At 36.8% G+C, this 16,780-nt stretch overlaps 3 protein-coding genes across 3 annotated transcripts; 2 read left to right on the plus strand and 1 right to left on the minus strand.

The window, feature by feature from the left end:
• Nucleotides 1-526: 526 nt before the first annotated feature.
• LOC137942375 (17.8 kDa class I heat shock protein-like) lies at nucleotides 527-1,300 on the minus strand. The gene has a single exon (XM_068787999.1). The coding sequence runs from the start codon at nucleotides 1,164-1,166 to the stop codon at nucleotides 699-701; it is 468 nt and encodes a 155-aa protein (XP_068644100.1). The 5' UTR covers nucleotides 1,167-1,300; the 3' UTR covers nucleotides 527-698.
• Nucleotides 1,301-3,281: 1,981 nt separating this feature from the next.
• On the plus strand, nucleotides 3,282-4,049 carry LOC137943061 (uncharacterized). The gene has a single exon (XM_068788757.1). It carries the CDS (start codon nucleotides 3,282-3,284, stop codon nucleotides 4,047-4,049), a length of 768 nt encoding a protein of 255 aa, XP_068644858.1.
• An 8,494-nt stretch (nucleotides 4,050-12,543) lies between these two features.
• LOC137943062 (17.6 kDa class I heat shock protein-like) lies at nucleotides 12,544-12,909 on the plus strand. Its single transcript, XM_068788758.1, has one exon. It carries the CDS (start codon nucleotides 12,544-12,546, stop codon nucleotides 12,907-12,909), a length of 366 nt encoding a protein of 121 aa, XP_068644859.1.
• Nucleotides 12,910-16,780: the final 3,871 nt, after the last annotated feature.

Raw genomic sequence — 16,780 nt, forward strand, 5'->3', positions numbered from 1 at the left:
GCGACACGTAAGCAATCAAAGCTTACGTGTCACCTTTGACTATCCACATATACAGTAGACCGGTCAAGTAGTTTTGTAAATAATCTGTGGTCTTCGTTATTTTCATAAATAAGTTATTTAAAACCGGTATTGGTAAAATTCCCTTTTTTTTATTCAGATTCTAGAAGCATTACAAGTTACAAGGGGTTTTCTTTAGTTTGATCAATAGTTTCTTCAACAGAAATCCTACTTCCTCGGCACAAAAACGAAACAGAGTCTCCTTCCTCCGCTCAAGAGCAGTAAAGGGTGAGTCGTTGCAGTCGCTTCGAGAGAGGAGCGGGAGACTAAAAGTCTTCCCGTCTGCGTCTATAAAAAATTAACGACCGTCTCTTCTGAGACTTCGACTGCCTCCTTTACGAGGAGATGCTCACGTGAACGGATTTGAAAAACGTGGAGAGAAGGCAACGTGTCCTTCTCTAGCGTATTTCCTCGTACACAAAATCGCAGTCTAGAAAACAAATGAGGAATCTTACTACAATTCAAAGGGTTTATTTCACAAACACTCTCTAGGAGTCATTGATACTGGACTATTCATGAACAGAAACATTGACACTTTCTGTTACAGCCATAAACAGAATCCACCATTACGGCGGACGAACACACACTCAAAAGAAAAGAGAAGACAGGATGCAGAACTCGGCAGATTAAAAGGACCACGGTTAGCCGGAGATTTCAACAGCTTTCACTTCAGCTTTCTTGACTTCCTCCTTGGGGACGGTGACCGTCAGCACACCGTTCTCTATGGCCGCCTTAACTTGATCCAACTTCGCATTCTCCGGCAGTCGGAATCGCCTCAGGAACTTGCCACTGCTCCTCTCCACGCGGTGCCACTTGTCGTTCTTCTCTTCCTTCTCTTTGCGCCTTTCTCCTGAGATCTGAAGCACTCGCCCTTCTTCCACCTCCACCTTCACTTCTTCTTTCTTAAGCCCGGGCAGATCGGCTTTGAAGACGTGAGCCTCCGGGGTTTCTTTCCAGTCGATTCTTGTGTTAGCTAATTGGGAAGCCTCGTTGGAGAGACTCGTGCCGGAGGTGGCTAGCGTGTTCAAGGGAAAGCCCTGAAATGGATCCACAGAGAAGGGATCAAAGACGTTGGTCCTCTGACCGAAGAAGCTCGGAATGAGGGCCATGCTGATTGTTTTCTGAAGACTGGAGGACGGGATTTTGAAAGATAAAAGTTTTTTGAGGATTCGAAACTTGGAAACTCGACCGATGATCGTTTGGGAGGAAGGAGTGGAATTTATAAGAAGTGGAGATTGGCCAGAGACACTAGGCCCAAAATCGCGATGGTTCCCGGTGTTCACTGTTTTTCATTATAGTTCCTTCTAGTTACGCTAAGACTTTTCCAGACGCTTCTACAAGCTGCCCCTCCTTCAAAACATTTATTACCAAACATAACCCAGAAAGGCAGCTGCCCCACCTTATAAAAAAACGTACGAGAGCAATATCTCACGGAGCCCAAAGCCCACGGTATACCCATAGGGCATGTGATCCCTCTGAGGATACATAGAGAAGGTTTTTACCAAAGCCCTCTATGGATAGCCCAACCCATGTTCTAGAAGGAGGAATCTCTAGAAGCTCTCTAGAAGGTTCTGCACATACACCAAGTTGGGTCCGGTATATGCATTTGGGCATACACCCTAGTATTGTATATAAGAGTTTAGAAAAGTCTATAGCTAGATGGTAGTGGAATACTCTAAAAGGATCCAAACCATTGGATCAATGACAAGTGTATACAATCTAGAACATTCATTATTCCCCGTCATAGTTATAAATAGGGGAGAGTCTCTCATTTGTACACAACTCATTGGAGTGTAATACAATCTCTCTTTAGCAAGTCCCTTGAGTCCTCTTAAGTTCTCTTATTGCTTTCATCGGGTGAGTGAGTGTAGCCCTTGCAAGTAAGAGTGAGAGTTAGGCTGACTTGTGTATTGGCAAAAGGAGTTTGCACACAAGTGCCGCACGGGTTGAGCAAAGGAGTTGCGACCCCGTGACAGTTGGTATCAGAGCTTCGGTTCGAGAGGGGGAATTGTTGAGAATTGTTGCTACATCATGGCTAGTGATTCGCAAGTGACCAACGTGGCGGTGGAAGGCCAGTCTTCAAAGTCGAAGAGAGATAGGTCAAGGGACATAGGTTGGGAATCTGCGTTGGATGCTTGTATCTCTATATTGGAGACCTGGTTCGGTAAGTTCGAACAAACTCTCTCTGAGTGTTTGAACAAGTCAAATGCTTTTGTAGATGTGTTGCATAGTCTTGAAGCCGACATACGAAGTGTGGTAAGGGTTTTTAAAACTTTGGGTGAAAAGACGATAGAGAAGGTCGAAAACATGTCAGAAAAGTTTGAGAATATGGAAGGCGAAATGACTAGCCTCCATGAGGAAGTAGCTGAGATTGAAGATGTTAAAATTCGTTTGGCCCTGTTGGAGAAGGCGGTAGCCACTAGGGGAGGGCTTGGACCAAGGGAGTTCGCGCCAAAGGTCAAAGTCCAAAACCTAAAAGCTACAATGGGAAACGAGATGCCAAAGACTTAGAGAATTTTCTTTGGCAAATGGAGCAATACTTTAAAGTTGCCAGAATTTCGAAGGAAGCCATGAAGGTGGATACAACCACTATGTATCTCACCGACGATGCAATGCTATGGTGGAGATAGAGGTACGGTGATGTAAACGAAGGCCGCTGCACTATAGTAACATGGGAAAATTTCAGGAAGGAGATCAAGTCTCAATTCTTCCCAGAAAACGTGGAGTATTTGGCTCGGAAGAATCTAAAGCAGTTGAAACATACGGGGTCCATTCGAGAGTATGTCAACCAGTTCACAGCCTTGGTGCTGAATATATCTGACATGGTTGAGAAAGACAAGCAATTCTTCTTCATGGATGGATTGCAACCTTGGGCAGGGCAAGAGTTGCAAAGGCGTGGAGTTTAAGACCTGGCCACCGCACTCTCAATGGCGGAGAAGTTGGTCGAATTCACAAAGAAGGTTGAAGGCTCGAACAAAGACTAAAAGGGCAAGCCTAACCAAGGCAAAGACGGGGGAGACAAGCCGAAGTGCCAGAAGGAAGAAGACCAGAAAACCAACTATGATCAAAAGGGCAAAGGTAAGTTCGTCCCTCGTCGCTCGGGTTGTTTCATTTGTGATGGTGACCATAGAGCTTTTGAGTGCCCAAAGAAAAAAGTTCTCAATGCCTTGTTGGTAAACAAGGAAGGCCATGAGGAGGAGAGTGAGAATGAGGAGGAGCCTAAGATGGGGGCACTTAGACTCCTTAATGCCATGAAGGGGCAGGCTCATGTGGCCCAGTCTGCTGCCCATTCGGTAAAGGAACTCATGTACATAGACGTGTGTTTAAACGACAAAAACACACAAGCTATGATCGATACGGGAGCGACTCACAACTTTATCTCAAGAGAAGAGGCCAAGAGGTTGGGTCTCAAATTGGAGAAGGATGTGTGTAGGATGAAGGCGGTCAACTCTAAGGCTAAACCGGTGATAGGGGTTGCAAAGGGCATCGCCTTTAAGGTAGGAGAATGGCAAAGCACCATTAACTTGACAACAGTGTCTATGGATGACTTCAAGGTCATTTTCGGGATGGAGTTCCTTAGCTTGGCCAAGGTCATTCCTATGCCATGCTTGGGTGTGTTGAGCTTTCTGGATGAGAAGACACCTTGCATGGTGCTGGTGTTGAAGGATGGCAAGAAGATAGGTAAGATGTTGTCAGCTATGCAGCTGGTCAAAGGCCTCAAGAAGGGTGAGGTAACCTACTTGGCCACCTTGTCAGAAGAGAAAGACCGGATACCCATGCCGCGGGAAGTCGAGAAGGACCTTAGTGAATTTAAGGACGTCATGCCGCCAGAGCTGCCCAAGAGATTACCACCAAGGACGGAGGTAGATCACCAAATCGAGTTAGAGCCCGATTCAGGACCCCCTACGCTAGTCCCATATCGGATGTCGCCACCCGAGCTGGAGGAACTAAGGAGGCAACTACGAAAGTTACTAGATAGTGGCTTTATATGACCGTCAAAAGCCCCTTACGGAGCCCCGATATTGTTCCAAAAGAAGCACGATGGGACCCTTAGGATGTGCATAGATTACCAAGCACTCAACAAGGTAACCATCAAAAACAAATATCCGATTCCGCACATAGCAAATTTGTTTGATAGGTTGGCTGAGGCACAATACTTTAGCAAACTTGATCTACGATCAGGGTACTACCAAGTGCGGATTGCTAAAAGAGATGAGCCGAAGACTACTTGCGTCACAAGGTATGGAGCTTATGAGTTTCTAGTAATGCCCTTCGACTTGACGAATGCCCCAGCTACATTTTGCACTTTGATGAACAAAATCTTTCATCCATACTTGGATCGATTTGTGGTGGTCTACTTGGATGACATTGTGGTCTACAGCTAAACGTTAAAGGAACACCTAGACCACTTATGAATTGTTTTCCAAGTGCTACAAGAAAACTCTCTCTATGTGAAGAGAGAGAAGTGCTCTTTTTCCTTGAAGGATGTCTCATTCCTTGGGCATTGGATCGGAGATGGGCGGATCTGGATGGACAAGGCCAAGGTTCGCGTTATAGCAAAGTGGGAGGTACCCACGAAGGTGATAGAGCTACGGAGCTTTTTGGGCCTTGTCAACTACTACCGAAGATTCATTGAGGGATACTCGCAGCGTGCTGCTCCACTCACAAATTTGTTGAAAAATAACATCTCATGGCTATGGACGGAGCAGTGCAAGGAGGCGTTTGAGGACCTTAAGGGTGCGGTAATGGCGGAACCAGTGCTCAAGTTGGCGGACCATTCCAAATCTTTTGAGGTACACACTGATGCTTCTGACTTTGCCATTGGAAGGGTTTTGGAACAGGATGGGCACCTTGTTGCATATGAAAGTCGGAAGTTGAATGAGACGAAGCGGAAGTATATGGTCCAAGAGAATGAGATGATGGTCGTGGTACATTGCCTAAGGATGCGGAGGCACTACTTGCTTGACTCTCGCTTCATTGTCAAGACGAACAATGTGGCTACAAGTTATTTTCAGACTCAGAAGAAGTTGAATCTGAAGCAAGCGCGTATGCAAGATTTCTTGGCTGAATTCGATATGGTGATTGAGTACAATCCTGGACGGATTAACCAAGTTGCAGACGCACCAAGTCGAAAGGCTGAACTCGCCGCCTTGAAGCCCGAACACGTGGTCACGGTAAGCAAACTTAATGAGACTTTTCTAGACCGTATACGAGAAGGGCTTAGCAAGGATGATGTGGCCAAAGGCATCATTCAAGCTATTGAAGATGGAAGGACAAGGAGATTTTGACAAGAGGATGGGTTTCTCTACACAAAGGGGAACCGTCTTTATGTGCCAAAGTGGGGCACCCTCGGAAGAGAATTGATGAAGGAGTGCCATGATACCCTGTGGGCTGGCCACCCAGGATAGAGAAGGATCCTTGATTTGTTGGAGACTAGGTACTATTGGCCATGGATGGTGGACAATACAGACGAGTACGTGAAGACATGAATAGTTTGCCAACAAGACAAGGTTGAACATAGAAAGCCAAGAGGGTTGTTGGAGCCATTACTTGTGCTGGAACGACCGTGGGAGAGCATCTCTATGGATATTGGCGTTGCCTAAGATGGACAGGATGTGGTCTATCTTAGTTGTGGTAGATCGGTTCTCCAAGTATGCTACTTTCATTGCTGCTCCAACAGATTGCACAGCAGATGAAGCAGCCCGGCTAGTCTTGAAAAATGTGGTGAAGTATTGGGGAGTCCCTAAATCAATTATAAGTGACCGAGACCCTTGGTTCACGGGGAAGTTTTGGACGAAGATGTTAAAACTCTTGGGGGTAGAACTTTGCTTCTCCACGAGCTTTTACTCCCAAACAGACGGACAGATAGAGCGCACGGACGCATTGCTGGAGGAATACCTAAGGCATTTTATGAGTGCAAATCAGAAAGATTGGGTGAAGCTTTTGGATGTGGCCCAATTTTACTACAACTTGCAAAAGAGCGAGTCAACAGGCCACAACCCCTTTGAGTTGGCAACAGGCCAACAACCGCTCACACCATTGACGATAGGGACCAGCTATGAAAGCGAGAGCTCTGCAGCCTACCAGTTTGCCAAGAACTGGCATGAACAGGCTAACATAGCAAAGTCTTACATGCACAAAGCCGCTAAGAGGATGAAGAAGCACACGGATGAAAAGAGGTGGCCACTTGAGTTCAAGGTGGGGGACCTCGTTATGATAAAGTTACCAACCCAACAGTTCAAGGTTTTGCACGGTAAGCACAAGGGGTTGGTAAGGAGATATGAAGGGCCTTACCCCATCATCATGAGAGTTGGAAATGTTTCATAACAAATCCAACTACCACCATCCATCAAGATCCATCCGGTCTTTCATGCAAGCATATTGAAGCCCTGTCATGCAGATGCAGAGGATCCTTCACGAGGAGTTAGCAAACGCGCACCGCCACTGATGACTTCGTCCTTTGACAAAGAGGTGGAATACATCATCAGTGATCGCGTAAAGAAACAAAGGGGAGTCCAGCCTAAGATGGAGTACTTAGTGAAATGGCGTGAATTGCCAGAGAGTGAGGCTACATGGGAAGAAGCTGAGGCACTATGGCAGTTCGAGGACCAGATCACAATATACAAGGAACACAACGAGGACATTGCGTAATTTAGGTGGGGAAGAATATCATGGAGCCCAAACCCACGACATACTCATTGAGCTTGTGATCCCTTTGAGGATACATAGAGGAGGTTCTTACCCAAGCCCTATATGGATAGCCCAACCCATGTTCTAGAAGGAGGGATCTCTAGAAGCTCTCTAGAAGGTTCTGCACATACACCAAGTTGGGTCCGGTATATGCACTTGGGCATACACCCTAGTATTGTATATTAGAGTCTAGAAAGGTCCATAGCTAGATGGTAGTGGAATAGTCTAGAAGGATCCAAACCATTAGATCAATGACAAGTGTATACAATCTAGAACATTCATTGCTCCCCCTCAAAGCTATAAATAGGGGAGAGTCCTCATTTGTACACAACTCATTGGAGTGTAATACAATCTCTTTTGACCAAGTCCCTTGAGTCTTCTTAAGTTCTCTTATTACTTTCATCGGGTGAGTGAGTGTAACCCTTGCAAGTAAGAGTGAGAGTTAGGCTGACTTGTGTATTGGCAAAAGGAGTTTGCACACAAGTGTCGCACGGGTTGAGCAAAGGAGTTGCGACCCATGACAAATAGCTTGAAGCAATAAGTTTGACCCAGCCTGTCCTCAACTGAAGGTCATATTTGGAACACAAGAAATGGGAGAAAATAAAAGAAAGAGAAGAGGAATAGAAACAAAATAACAAGAGAAGAGGAAAATAATTTTTTTTCTCTTGTTTAGATGTTCATGAAAAAATGGGAGAGAAATATAGTTTCTCTTGTTTGGATGCATGTGAAAAATTTATAAGAAAAGAAAATTTAATAATATTTTAAATTTTGTATGATTAATTTTTCTGTTTATTTATCTCTAAATTCCATGTATTTTTTAGAGAAAGTCTATTAACTAAGAGAGACAGTGAGTTTCTCTTTTTTTTTCCTCTTTGAAAATATGGGCTGCCAAACACTAAATAAATAACTTTCTTTCACCTTTTCTTTTATATGGTTTGCAAACATGTCATAAGGTTGTGTTTGAAACACAAAAAGTGGAGAGAAAAGAAAAAAAGTGAAGAGAAAGATAAAAAAATAAAATAAAAGAGATTTATTTTCTCCTGTTTAGATGCCCATAGAAAATGAGAAAGAAAATGAAAGAGAACTGTAGTTTCTCTTGTTTGGGTACACGAAAAAATGAAAAGGAAAAGATTATTAATAATATTTTTAATTTTTTATTATTAAAACTTTCTCTCAAGTTTTTATTTGTTTCCCTCCCCAAGTTTCATTGTTTAGGGTCAGTTTGGAACCCCATGGAAAAGAAAAGAAAAGAAAATGAGAATTTGATCATTATTATTCCCAAAAATAGATAGTGAAAAAAAGAATTTGATTATTATCTCATTTTCACTAACTATTTTTTTGAATAATAATGATCAAAGTTTTATTTTTATTTTCTTTTTCTTCTCTTTTCAAATATAGGGGTTCCAGATGTTGGAATTGTGGTTTCAAATATATTATTATGAAATAAAATTACCATGATTTTATAGACATGGGGCCCACTTCTAGATACTTTGTCATTGGATGTTTAGTACAGGGAATAAATGCCAGCACATCCCCCTGTAGAGGTAGATTAATTGGGTGCATTGACTTAGTGGACACATCCTTTGGGAATAAGGAGATGTATCTCTCTTGAGGGGATGTTTCTCTCCTAAAAGGATGTATCTTTATGAATAGTCATTAGTGTCACACCCTTTGGAAATCTATAAATTCCTCCATGGTCTTACAAGTAAAGCGAATGCTATTTGCACACCAGGCTGAACGGTAGCAAGCTTATCACTTGTAAACGAATTATCAAATGTTATCTTGTGCGTTTCAAGTTTTATTTATATTCTTCAAGATGAAAGGTATGCTCTCTTTATTCTTCTTATTTCAATTCTATGATATGTGTATGGCTCTCATGATAAGGAGAATTATGGAGGATTTAATAATTAATCAGTGCACCTATTCATTTTCATACGTAATTATTGTATTTATTTTGACTAAACTGTAATCTATCTTAATTTTTATTTATAAAATATATTATTTAAATAATTAATATATTAATATATTTTAATACTACTTTAAATTACTGTAATAACCATATTTATATAAAATAATTAATTTTTTAAATATATAATTTAATTATATATATTATAAAAAGTAACTCATTCTCTTATTTACATATTTTTCATTTTAGACGTTACGACACAAAAGAAGAAGAATAAGAAAAGCTAATAGTGCAAAAAGCTAGGGAGCTTGACGCGTTTGATCGGCAAAAGCCACGGTGCTGTCCCAAAGTACAATGATCGGTTGAAATGGCATACAGGGTGACATTGGCGGTTTCGTTTCGCCTGTCCAGAGCAACATTAGACAGTCAAAAGTTGGGTATTTTCTAAATACGTTTCTAACTTTGTTATTTTTTCTTTCTTTTTTTTATTTTTTTTAAAATTCGATAGTTATCAAATATCCCAAATTCGATAGTCAAGCCGGTAGCAGATAGTAGAAAGTAGATTTGACAGTGAGTGAGTGAATCAAGTCGAGTAATAGACTGCCAATAATAACTTGAACCAAGTGTTGTTTGATGATCAATAAATCAAAAAATCTCCAATGTGCTCATCCTTCATATTTCTCCTTTTAATCTCCCCCTCATGTCAATAATCTCAGCTTAAAGTCGACAAATATTTTAAGAGAACTACTAATCCACCTCTTTTATGATCAAATAAGAAAAAGTTAGTATCAACAACTTCAATATTTTCAACTGAAAAAACGATTTCCTCCAGAAAATCATTTCCCACTAAGAAACTTAAATTTTCAACGGAAAGGCGGTTTCCTCCAAAAAATCACTTCCTACCATATTCTAGGAAACTTTTACATTCGAAAAAACACTCTTTTACCTGTAATTATTCCATGCTAACGTTTTTCTCCAATCATTTGATTTAAGAAAATTATCCACAAGAAAATACATTTTACAACAAAATATTTTCAAGTTTATGTGTATTAAAAAACAAATACTATTTCATTGAAAAACTTATGTTACAGTGGCAAAATAGGTTTTGCTGAAAAATATTTCCATTTTTTGTTTAACTCTATAACTATTCCTCAATGGAATTTGTGTTTCTTCGATGAATGTGGATAACGGTGGTGAAAATAATTTTGTCAAAAGCTATTCTTTTATTTTTCCATTATTTATGTTTCAAAAATACCCATGTGGAATTCTTATTTAACTGAGGAATACCTTTTATTTTTAATATAAAATTTAAATTTAATTTATATTAAGTTGTTTTATCAAATTTATATATAAATATAAGTAAATAAATTCAAATATAATGAAATAAATGCTAGAATTCACATATAAATGATCAATTTTAATAAACAATTTTGTATGTTTGAATTAAATTAAATTTAAATAATTTAAATATATTTGTATGTAATTTAATTTGCAATTTTACTACTTCTTATAACTTTAAAATGAAAGTATAAATTTTATTAAAATGATAAACTATTTAAGAAGTCCCATATGGATATCTTTTTGGTTTCTAATTGTAGCTGTGTAGAATTCAAATTTTAATAATAAATATAAAAGATGAATAAATTCTATAACTTATTTAGGAATGAAAATTTCAAATAGTTGAAAATTTATAAATATAATGGTAAAGATAATAAATTACAAATAAAAACTGAATATGATCTAGAAGAGGTGCTCTCCTATTTGAAATTAGGGATTTGAAATTAGGGTGGGTCATATTAGATATAAGACTGTTGTTACCAATGATTGATTTGTTGCATAAGATATATGTGTTAAGCAAAAAGTGGACAAAAGTTGGATGGAGCTTGTACCCAATATATTGTGTGGTGAAGAATATAAGAAAGTGATAAGGGGTTTCATTCATATGTCACAGCTTGTAGTTGGTTCACATAATAAAATGTGTTGCCCTTACAAAGTGTGTTTTAATAAGGTTTTATGAATGTACACTAAGGACTACTAGAGTTATATATGATGAATGATTGATGGGGAAAAGTTTGATATCCATGAGGTTACTCGTTAAAAGCATGATAATAATCGAGAAAGGAATGAGGCATGTATGCATGATGGAATCTATGATCTCATGCATGATATGCAAACAAAGCAAACCTTGGTCAAGGACAGCCAACCATTGGCCTAGTAGTTATATTGAACATTTGTTCCTGACATACTTATTCATGGATTCTAATAGAGAGTTGTATCTTGGTTGTTTGAGCTTCTCTAACCTAAAGTTTCTAATTTGTTTGCTTCATATCAAGATAACGATTTTGTGCTAGACTTTTTAATTTTAAAATTTTGGATGCATATGTTTTAATATATCATGACGCATCAAAGTGGAGATCTTACATACATGTGACATAAAAAGGCATGAATACCAAGTAATGATGCAATGCTTGCTTCCTATGGTATTATATGGTTATCTGTCAAACACTAATGTATCCACTCAAGTTAATGAGTTGGGATTACTTTTCAAAGAGTTGTGCTAAAAATCAATGAAAGTTAATGCACTAATGATGATTAACATTGTGGTTATTTTGTGTAACCTTGGAACAATATTTTGACCATCACTTCTAGTATGATGGTCCATATGGCAATTCATCTACTACATGAGACATTATTTTGTGGTCTACTACAATCTTGATAGATGTACCCAATTGAAAAGTGAATCGTTATCCACTTTCTCCTTCTTAATATAACAAGTAATATGTATCTTTTCCAAACGAATCTAGCATGACCTTCGTTTTTGTTTTTTTTTTTTAGAAAATTGGAGAGACTGTAATGGTAGAACTGAGTCAAATCACTTCGCTTGGAAACATCACTTCATTTATGTGGGTTAGCTTAGTCAAATCACATAACCTACTCTGAGACTCCATTGAATTTATGAAAAAGAGAAATACTTCACCGACTTGAATTAATTTGAGTATAATGAATATCTATTTATAATAGAGGAAACAAATATAATCCAATTGTAATTAAACTACCCTTATCCCAATTACCCCAAAAATTAAACACTAAAAGATAAGTCTTAAACAATTGAATAACCGAACATGAATAAAAGACTAACATAATTAAAACACTTTTAAACTGAAACTCTTCTATGAGACCTTATTCCATAATAATTTTGGTTTTGTAAGACTTCTTATTGTGAGATTCATATAAGACTCTTTCATATTTACCCTTCAACTTTTTCAAATAAGTATAAAATAAATTATAAAGATATATTAGATATCTCTAAAATAATAGAAATTTCGCGTACTTGTCTCATATGTCTAAGAATGATTTTCAGATTATATATTAGTATGAAGTCTAAGAATTAGAAAATATATTTACATATCTATCATTATATTCTCTTGATATTATCTACTTTTACAATGTTTATAGTTTGAATCTATTCTATATTTTAATTTTCTTGAAGATGTTATAAAAAAGTTAAGCAGCAGCAGTGTGAAAGAATAATTCCGGTTATACTAATCCTATTTCACTTTCGGGCTACCAGTAGAAACTAGAAACTTCTCCTTCAACCCGACATTTACTTTGAAGAATCAAGATAACGAAGCAGCAAAACAATCATTAAGCATAACTACGAATTGAAGTCCTCGCTTGGAAACATCACGAAACCCCCAGAAGAGTCGCAGATTCTTTCCATTCACTCTTTATAAACTCCTCAACCATTCTTTCCTTGACATGCCAGACAACAATTCCTTAAAGAGCTCTTTCTATTGCCTAGGTTTTGAGTTTTTAAACTGCTTCAAACTTTCTCTTATCCTTCTCACTGTTGTTTCTGATCTCGTGTACGAAATATTAAGCTAAAGGGAATGTCTCTCCTTCCTGGATTTCTTGGCTGGCCGGCTTTCGCCCGCAACCCCTTCACGTTCGATGCTTGGAACCCATTGGAGGAATTGGGTTTCTCCTTCGACCCGCATGGCGAAGACACTGCATCGGCGAATACGAAAATTGACTGGAAGGAGACCAAAGATGCTCACGTGTTCATAGCCGATCTCCCCGGCCTTAAGAAAGAAGACTCAAAGTGGAAGTGGAAGGAGGCACGGTGGTTCGCATCAGCGCGGAACGAAGCAAAGAAGAGGGAGACGAGAAGGTCAAGTGGCATTGCAGAGAGAGGAGTTTGGGCAGCTTTTTGCGGCGCTTCCGATTGCCTGAAGACGCGAAAGCGGATGATATGAAGGCTGTGATGGAGAATGGTGTCCTTGTTCTCAGAGTACCCAAGCAGGAGGTTAAGAAATCACCCAAAGCCAAGTCCGTGGAGATCTCTGTTGTCGATAAGCTCAAGCCTAAGCTGAAGGGATGCTTCTGGACATAATCAGTCGTGTATGTCAGTTTGCAATTGAGATTGAACTAAAAGATGTTTCCTCCGATGTTTGATTCGAGTGATCTTCAGATATATATATATATATATATATATATATATATATATATATATATATATATATAAATGTTAATTTGTGTGCCGTCAGCTTTGCAAGAGTTCGAACAGTGTAAATCAGTACATCTAATGTAAATACTGTTCTTCATCTTCCGATTGGTTGTTTTTTTTTGTTTTTTTGTTCTAAGTCCTTTAGAAAATACCCAACTTTTGACTGTCTAATGCTGCTCTGGACAGTCGAAACGGAACCGCCAATGTCACTCCATTTCAGCTGATCATTGTACTTTGGGACAATACCGTGGTTTTTGCCGAACTCCCAGGCTTTTGGAACCTTTAGCTTTTCATTTCTTGTTCTTTCTCTTGCTTTTACTGCCAGCGTTAAAGCACACTCTCGTTGGTAGTAGCGTAATATATGTGTAGGAGAATGGAAAATATTTTCTTGTATGTTAGTGTCCAAAATAAAAAATATTATGTATGTAAAAAAATAATTATTTTTATAATACATATATACATAAATAGATTATATATTTAAATAGATAATTAACCTAAATAAATATAATTATTACCATAATAAGTAAATTAAAGCAGTATTAAAGTATATTCATATATTAAGTAATTAAATAAAATATTTTATTAATAAAAATTAAGATAGATTATAGTTTAGTCTAAATGAATACAATAATTATGTGTGAAAATGAATAGGTGCACTGATTAATAATAAAAATAGATAAATAAAAAGTAAAAAATAACAGTAATAAATATAATAAATAAATAAATATAGTATTTTATTTATAACAAAAAATAGATTTTTATGTAGTATAAATTAGTATTATATTTCTAAAAAATAAAAAATATTAGTTTCATTAATTATAAAAAATAAAATAATTAAACAAAAATACTTGATGAAATGTTTACTTTAACAATATTTTAGTTATCACTCTTAAATCAAAATTTAAATATATTAATAAAAATAATTAATATAATCAATAAATAAATATATTATTTTATTAATAACATAAGATAGATTTTTACGTAGTATAAATTAATAATATATTTTCATAAAATAAAAAATTATCAATTTAATTAATTATAAAAAAGAGAATAATTAAAAAAATTACTTGATCCAATACTTACTTTAACAATATTTTAATTATCACTTTTAAATCAATAATTTAATATAATATAAAACTAATTAATATAATCAATAAATATTAAAAATTATTAGTTTAATGAATGATAAAAATAGAATAATTAAACAAAAATACTTGATCAATTGTTTACTTAAAAAATATTTTAATTACCACTCTTAAATCACTAATTTACTATAGTAATAAAAATAATTAATCTAATAAAAATAAAAAATATAATATTTTATTTATAGAATAAGATATATTTTACTTAGTATAAATTAATAATATATCCAAAAAAATAAAAAATATTAGTTTATTGAATGCTAAAAAAATAGAATAATTAAAAAAAATACTTGATCAATTGTTTACTTATACAATATTTTAATTACCACTTTTAAATCACTAATTTAATATAGTAATAAATATAATAAATAAAATAAATTAATAAGTTAAATATTTTATTAATAACATAAAATAAAATTTTACGTATAGAAATTAACAATACATTTTTTATGATAGAAATCAAAGGTTGAGGAACAGATCAACTAGCCTGAGGTACTTGGAGGCGTAGATCAACTCTTGTGGTCCAAAGTTTGTATGTAAAAAGAGAAAATTGCATTCAAGTTCAATGGCAACATTGCATTTGTATTTTCTTTGAGAAATATAAAGCTTGAAGTAAAGCACCCTTATGCTTCAGACTAAGCACAACCAACAACGCCAATTAGATTAAACGTTCAGCCATCTCCCTTCTGATTCCTGTTTGACATGGTAATGTAGTACTACATAGAGTATTGTCCTGACCATTTCTAGATTGGTACATCACCTCCCCAATGATCAGTGCAACCAGACCCTAAGTTTAAGAATTTGAAGTAAATGGGTTTTTTGTTATACCTCTTCCAACAAACAATTGACATCAAAGCGTGGAAGGGCATTAATGTTGAGAATCACTCTAGGTAGTTCTCTCTAGGGGTCTGGAACCCCTAGATTTGAAAAGAGAAGAAAATGAAAATAAAAATAAAACTTTGATCATTATCATTCTAAAAAATAATTAGTGAAAATGAGATAATAATTAAATTCTTTTTTTCAATATCTATTTTTAGGAATAATAATGATCAAATTCTTATTTTCTTTTCTTTTTCATGACAGTGGCTAGCTAATATAACCCAATAGACCGATCTATTAGGTGCGAAAAGTTACCGCCTACAAGAGTAGACAGACCCACTCTGATACCCACCCCACCCATTCTTGACCACTTCTCATGGGATTCGAATATGGGACGTGGCGTGCCCAGCTCTGATACCATGACAGCTGCTAGCCAATACAACCCAACAGACCGATCTGTTAGGTGCAGAAAGCTACCGCCTACAAGAGTGGACGGAACCACTCTGACACCCACCCACCCCATTCTGGAGCCATCTCTCATGGGATTCGAACGCGGGACGTGGCGTGCCTAGTTCTGATACCATGACAGTGGTTAGCCAATACAACCCAACAAATCGATCTGTTAGGTGCGGAAAGCTACCGCTTACAAGAGTGGACAGAACCACTCTAAAACCTACCCCGCCCATTCTGGAGCCATCTCTCACGGGATTCGAACGTGGGACGTGGCGTGCCTAACTCTAATACCATGCCAAATGCCTAGCCAATATACCCAAAAAAAAAAACATGTTAGGTGCGGAAAGCTACCGCCTACAAGAGTGGACAGAACCACTCTGACATTCCATGGGGTTCCAAACGACCCTAAACGATGGAACATGAGGAGAGAAAAAAATAAAAACTTGAGAGAAAGTTTTAATAATAAAAAATAAAACATATTATTAATAATCTTTTCCTTTTCATTTTTATGTGTATCCAAACAAGAGAAATTACAGTTCTCTTTCATTTTATTTCTCATTTTTTATGGGCATCTAAACATGAGAAAATAAATCTCTTTTATTTTTTTCTTTTATCTTTCTCTTCACTTCTTTTCATTTCTCTCTACTTTCTGTATTTCAAACACAACTGTATGACATGTTTGCAAACCATATAAAAGAAAAGGTGAAAGAAAGTCATTTATTCACTGTTTGGTAGCCCAGATTTTCAAAGAGGAAAAAAAAACGAAAAACTTACTACTATCTCTCTTAGTTAATAGACTTTCTCTAAAAAGTACATGGAATTTGGAGATAAATAAACAGAAAAATTAATCACAAAAAATTTAAAATATTATTAAATTTTCTTTTCTTATCAATTTTTCACATGCATCCAGAGAAACTATATTTTTCTTTCATTTTTTCATGAACATCTAAACAAGAGAAAAAAAATTATTTTCCTCTTCTCTTGTTTTTTTCTTTCTACTCCTCTTCTCTTTCTTTTATTTTCTCCCCATTTCTTATGTTCCAAATATGACCTTAAAGTTGAGGGGTTTGTAAACCAGGTTGGGTCAAACTTATTGCTTCAAGCTGTTGCTCTCCTACTTTTGAGCCAGAGCAGGCAATTTTTTTATGGTGGGGCAGCTGCCTTTGTGGGCCATGTTTCGTAATAAATGTTTTTATGGAGGGGCAG

Source organism: Aristolochia californica, unplaced genomic scaffold (genome assembly GCF_029961685.1).
Source record: "Aristolochia californica isolate CCGP_79_NKW_82.1479 unplaced genomic scaffold, dmAriCali1.0.hap1 SCAF_10, whole genome shotgun sequence".
In the NCBI taxonomy this organism is placed as follows: domain Eukaryota; kingdom Viridiplantae; phylum Streptophyta; class Magnoliopsida; order Piperales; family Aristolochiaceae; genus Aristolochia; species Aristolochia californica.

Excerpts from the sequence above, each read along its gene's own strand:
- LOC137943062 (XM_068788758.1), top strand. The coding sequence starts at position 12,544 with ATGTCTCTCCTTCCTGGATTTCTTGGCTGGCCGGCTTTCGCCCGCAAC.
- LOC137943061 (XM_068788757.1), top strand. The coding sequence starts at position 3,282 with ATGGGGGCACTTAGACTCCTTAATGCCATGAAGGGGCAGGCTCATGTG.
- LOC137942375 (XM_068787999.1), bottom strand. The coding sequence starts at position 1,166 with ATGGCCCTCATTCCGAGCTTCTTCGGTCAGAGGACCAACGTCTTTGAT.